Genomic DNA, 6,495 nt, shown 5'->3' with positions numbered 1-6,495 from the left:
AACGGATAAGTCCCTTCCACTTACTCAGATGATACACCTACGGATTGGTTATCGTCGAACAAGATCCTTGAGAGATTTCCTGATCAAGACTGATCCTATCCAATGTTACAAACAATCTACTTGGTTGGACATTAAGAAAACGGGTGTCTTCCAATGCCTGGGTTGCGTCACCTGCGGAGGGCTTATTACGGGACCATCCTTTACCCACCCTCATAGACGTAAAGTCTATAAGCATAGGTACTGCCTTACATGTACTACAACCTACATTGTGTATTTATTACACTTCATTTGTGGTCTTTACTATGTGGGCAGGAACTCAGATGATCTCCGGACGAGGATGGCGAATCATCGCTCAGCCATCCGTACAGCCCTGAAGAAGAGGTGCTCGGAACAACCGGTGGCCAGACACTTTCTGGAATGCCAACATAAGGTTATGGATTTGAAGTATACTATTATTGATCACGTCCCCCCTATGCCTAGGGGGGGTGATCGTAATAGACTTTTGCTCCAGAGAGAGGCCAGATGGACCTTTCATCTTGAAACCATCATGCCAAAGGGTATAAATGTACACTTGGACTGGCAAGCCTTTCTTTAAACGATAGATAACTCTTTGCCTTAACATTTAACTGAGAGCCATTATCTATTTGTTTTTTGAGATTTATATCTCTAATTTCTCCAATGTGCTCTAGCTTTGATCTTTTGAATGTTTTCTTTTTACTCTCTTTGCCTTGTCTATATTCTCTATGCTTCCTACTTTTGCTTTGTTTGAGCACACTGAGCATATTGTATTTTTCTATTACCCTTGCCCACTGTGAGGGCTTATTTGTTGGTTACTATAGTAGCCATGTGTTGATTATTTATGATATGCTCATTGTGCCTATGGCTCTATAGAGTGTTTGTAATGGGAGATTAGCTTAAACCTTTTTTATCAATATTATGTGATTGATGCTGACCGCTACTACCTGATGTTTTTCACGAGCCAGTCCTATAGCTTAGACATGGGAGCCGTGTTATTTGTATATCTTTCACTAATTTGACACACAGTGTATTTGCGGATTTCCTGTTACAAAATCTCCCTTGTTTTCTTTTATATTTATTTTTATTTATTGTCACTTTGGTTTTACTAACACTTCATGTTCATTTGTTGCCATAATATTGAGATTGCTCGATGTTTGCATGTGTGTACAATATCATTTTTGCTTTGCCGGCTTATGTTGTTGACAGTTTCCTAGGTAACCGTGTTGTTACCGGATATACATGAACACACAGGTCGACGCAGGGCGGCTTGCCCATTTCTTATCTATTACCAGTTTTCTGACATCTCATTAGGTTCCTTCAGTGCCGTTACTCACTGCATTGTTATTAGTCATTTTTGTTTAGGATTATTATGTCCACATTATGGGTGTTCTTTTTAGACTGACGCTGACACGGATGATGACGCCCACTTTGGGGCGTGTCTACTGTGTGGAGCGTGACGTCCTGTTCTGAAATGTTTAAAGCTTTGGTGGTGGTAAGTGCAACTGTACACTATTTACTTGTCTGATGCCGAGTCATTTAGACTCAAAAACGTCCTTTGGAGTGCGCTTTCTATTGAGATTATATACATACACACACAATATATATATATATATATATATATATATATATATATATATATATATATATATATATATATATTACGTTGAATTAAAGGGACAGTTGTCAAAAATAAACTTTCATGATTCAGATAGGGCATGCCATTTTAAACAACTTTACAATTTACTTTTAATCTTCAATTTTCCTTTGTTGTCTTAGTATTCTTAGTTGAAAGCTAAACCTAGGTAGCCCCATAAGTAATCATAGATGTAAAAAGCATATTAATATAAGAGTGTTGGTTATTCAAAACAGGGGAATGGGTAATAAAGGGATTATCTATTTAATGGCCATTAATGAATATGCTGCCTTTTCTGTCAGGTTTACAGTACATTGATGTGCCTATGTTCTTCTCCCTCTGCTTTTGGGGAGTATCCAGTGATATTTATAGGAAGAAAAGGGGATTATGGGTATTTGCTACTAGAAATTAGTTATGGCACACAGCCACTTTGCTTATGATTGATATATTCCTATAAAGCAGTATTGTGCTACAATATGCCAATACACACTAGGACAGTACCATTTGTGGAAATGCAGTCTTCTAACCCTTGATGGGATCCATTCAACACCTATCCCTGCAGATTAATTTGGAATAGAATACCCAGAGTGTACACCTAAATGTTACGTTTTATTCATGCACTTAATTCCATTCCATTAAATACATAAGTATGTGCTCCGTAATCGCAACAAATACATTTTGTGCTAAACGCTATTTATACTTTAATAATGACCTTTTAAAAATTGTTTCTGTAAACACCTTTTAATGTTGTGTAAAAATTGTGCTTTGTGCCATGCTCCATTGAGAGGCAAAAAAACAAAGTCTGAAACTTGCAAATCAACAACTAGATGCTTTAGATGATTTTCTTGAAAACCAGATACAGATTTTGCTTTTGGTCGTCTCTGCAGAGTGTGGGACAAAGCACAAAAAGCAAGAGGTGTCCCTTTAAAACACAATCATTTGAGGTACATTAACTAAATCCAGACAGTCTGAAGTCTTGTCTAACATTACTGCAAGCAGAAGTCATTTCCTTTTGGCAGTTTTTCCCTTCTAGACACAGACAGCTCTGATGTCTCAGGGAAATGATTCTATTCTCATAAAGCAAACCCTTGCAGCTGGTACAATGCACAGGACAAACAGGGACATTTACTTTATCTATTACATATACAGTTAGTTTGTAGTTCTCTTGGATTAAGCTGCTGTATTGATTAATTTAAGCCTTTTGAGACGTATAGTTTTGAATTTAGAAAAAAGCTAAATAATTGGTTTTGTGGCACCACCTGCTGGTCCTATGAGCAACTGCATCAACAGCTTGTATTCCAGGAGCCTTCCCAACAGGTTTGGCTCAATCTTATTCAACTAATCTTGACAAGCTGGTCAAGGTACTTACAGACCTGGCCTAAAACAAATAGTCTGATTTACTGTGGTAAACGTCTAATTCCCAGGTATTGGAAAAGTGTACAAATACCCACTCATGTTGGTTCAGGGAGGTGGACCTTATCCTGTTACAAATGGTTTATAGCCGAGGGAAAATCTGGAGCAATAAAATTCTATGAATAACACCCATTCTGTTTAATTGGTTGTTCTCCTGTTAAGGAGATTTTTGTGGAATTCGGGTCTTCTTTTGAAAAGTGTTCAGATTATTTTTTCTTGGAATTTGTTTGAAGTGTTGAGATATTCTCATTTTTTTCTCTCTGTTTTATAGATACGTGCATTATCTTGTACTTAAATATGCAGACCATGCTATACCTACATTTTTACTGTTTTGTTTTATGTTAATGTACATTTTACTGTTAACTATGTGCTGAGAAAGTTCTGCTTTTTTAGTGTAATAAGTAAGAAAAACAATATTATTTGTCAAAAAACAAAAGAAAGAAACTGGAGCACAGAAAGCTCACAATGCACTAGATTTAAAGGGACAATAAAGTTAAAATTAAACCTTCTTGATTTAGATAGAGCACTTCGGAAAAAAATAAAAATACTCATTTAGCTGTAATCCAGAACATTACATTTATTAATTACAACAGACGCTAAGAACATAGGAACACAAAATAAAAAAAAGTTCAGTGCTTCACATATATCTTTGGAACATGCCAGCCCTCTGGTGGATTCTTCAAACCAGCCTTCCTCCAGATTCTTTTCAGTTCTCTCTCAAAGTTGGCCTGCAAATGTGTAGGATATAGAAATATTGGTTAGTATTTTTCTGAAATGACCAAGCTTTAAAAAAAGGGGACGGTAAACACCTTGTAATTCCAATTATAGCATAGAAGCCAAGTCTAAAGATTTGTAACCGCTTAACGTCCACAGGAGTACCTTGTACATTGCTGGTCTTTAAAGGGACAGTCAAGTCCAAAAAAAAAAAACTTTCATGATTTAAATAGGGAATGTAATTTTAAACAACTTTCCAATTTACTTTTATCACCAATTTTGCTATGTTCTCTTGGTATTCTTAGTTGAAAGATAATTCTAGGGAGGTTTGTATGCAAATTTCTTAGACCTTGAAGACTGTCTCTAATCTGAATGCATTTTGACCACTAAAGGGCATTAGTTCATGTATTTCATATAGATAACATTGAGCTCATGCACGTGAAGTTACCCTGGTGTGAGCACTGATTGGCTAAAATGCAAGTCTGTCAAAAGAACTGAAATAAGAGGGCAGTTTGCAGAGGCTTAGATACAAGGTAATCATAGAGGTAAAAGGTGTATTTATATAACTGTGTTGGTTATGCAAAACTGGGGAATGGGTAATAAAGGGATTATCTTTATGTTTAAACAACAAAAATTCTGGTGTTGACTGTCCCTTTAAGGCATTTTCTGCTAATAATAGTACAGGTCTCTCTGTGAGCGACAGGACTGCGCTATTAGACCCTCCCTCCCTCCTGCAGGCTTCCTAAAATAGCGCGGTCTAGCATAATAGTTCTGCGTGTTAGTCTTATAGGATTAGTGTACACTCAGCTTGGTAAAATCTGTACCAATCTAAGTGTCTGACATCACTAGTTTCCAGACTTTAACCTGATATGACGTTATGCTTTACTATTTCTGTATAGTGGTCCCGCTTTGTAAGATTGTATGTAAGATCGCACCAATAACTTTTGGGTTTTTTATCTTCTTGTTTTGTGGTTCTAATTTAACAACTTGAAACAAAGGTATATTTATATTCTATAAGGAACTTGATTGCCGGTATTTTCTTGACAGTTAAAAGGGACATAAAACTTAAAAATGTTTCTATTATCCAATGTGCTTTGTTGTCATGTTATTCTTTGATAAAAAGATATCTAGATAGGTAGCGTGCACATGCTTGAAGCACTAAATGACAGGAAATAGTGCTGCCATCTAGTGCTCTTGCTTATGTATGACATTGTTACAAAACTGTTGCCATATAGGGCTGGATTTATTAATCAAGAGCGGACAGAGGCGTACTTATTCGCCCGTGCTCTTCCCTGGTGGGCAGCAATCTTTTGCCTCAATTTAACATTGCACACAAGCTCCATTTTGCGCTTGCATGCAACAACGCCCCCCCCCCCCCCTGCCTGCGCACAGCCAATCACGCGCGGACAGGAGCGGTCAATATTCCCAGTAGCACAAGGCCGGTGATATTGAAATTCTCCACCTAAGAGGTGGAGAAGAGGGTAGGAAGCAGCAGTCTGATGACCGCAGGTTCTCTTGTGAGAACATGAAGTGGATGGGATAAGGGCTTGATAAATCGAGCCCATAGTGTTGCAGACATGTGCACACTCTTCAACTTAGAGAGAAATAAATTGGAAAACTGTTAAAACTGCATGTCCTACCTGAATCGTGAGAGTTTTATTTTGACGTTACTGTCCCTTTAATGCCATTGTTCCCCTGCAAATCTCTGTACACAGAATCAACCCTTTACTATGTTTCAAGAAGCTCAATAAATAGAAGATTGTTTGGAGTGAAATAGATCTGCACAATGATCTAAGTGATACAAGGGAGGGGCAAGCAGAAAAAAGACATTTTATAGTTTTAGTTAAATACAACTATTTAAATTGTTATTAACCCTTTCCCGACGGGAGTAATCTGTCTTACATTGGAACAAAGTTCTGATGTAAACAAATTGAAATCATGTGATCGTTCATGCGATCGCGTGATTTCAATGATGGGATCGGGTTAGGTGAAAGTGTCTATGACGCAGAGCACACCCTCAAGGCTGCAATCTCATTCAGGAAGCGCCTTTGGTTTCAGTACAGTCAAAATGTCTAGGACGTTCCATGCCGTCCTAAGGGTGCTAAAGACCAGTGCAGATAGGTCGGCATGGAACGTCCTAACAGCGGGAAGGGGTTAAGGTAATCATTTTTCTTTAGTAAAATAAAACGATTTAAAAACTATTATTAAGGTAATGATTATTTTTCTTTTATTATTATCATTAAAAAAAATATATCCTTCCACTAAAATGCAGCTGCAAAGTTGATCAAATATGAATCTATTAAACTGGAGATATTTCACCTCCAAATAAATTTTAATAATCTATGTATTTCTAATGATCTATAACCAAATCAGTATTTTCTGATATAACTGGAAAAATAATCTGGAAAGTTGTTATTCTAAAAGTTAAACCTTTACAAAACCATGATTAAATTGGTTTTAAACAGTCTTACAACTAGATATTTCAAATGAATATTTAGAGGGGGGTGGAGCAAACTTCTGTAATGGCAAGACGCAGTTTAGAGGAGCTCCAGAACCAAGCTTGGAATTTTTAGCTAATTTAAGTTTATCTATTCCCCACATGGTATAACTTGTATATCAGAAAATGGATGACCTATATGAAGCTTCGGGGATTCCAAGAGCTATGAATCCGCCTGCAAGCCTAACCTAAACCAAACAGGAAAACCACGCGGCGGACT

General features: G+C 37.1%; 1 protein-coding gene across 1 annotated transcript in view; it reads right to left on the bottom strand.

The window, feature by feature from the left end:
- Window positions 1-3,615: 3,615 nt before the first annotated feature.
- The window catches only part of AURKAIP1 (aurora kinase A interacting protein 1), a 15,266-nt gene continuing 12,386 nt past the window's right edge, over window positions 3,616-6,495 (bottom strand). Inside the window, exon 3 of the mRNA XM_053690516.1 lies at window positions 3,616-3,792. Coding sequence (XP_053546491.1) covers window positions 3,694-3,792 — 99 coding nt within the window. The 3' untranslated portion in view covers window positions 3,616-3,693. The remainder of the gene's footprint in view (window positions 3,793-6,495) is intronic.

Source organism: Bombina bombina, chromosome 8, assembly GCF_027579735.1.
Source record: "Bombina bombina isolate aBomBom1 chromosome 8, aBomBom1.pri, whole genome shotgun sequence".
Taxonomy (NCBI): Eukaryota; Metazoa; Chordata; class Amphibia; order Anura; family Bombinatoridae; genus Bombina; species Bombina bombina.
This window is presented reverse-complemented; position numbering and strand designations above follow the sequence as displayed.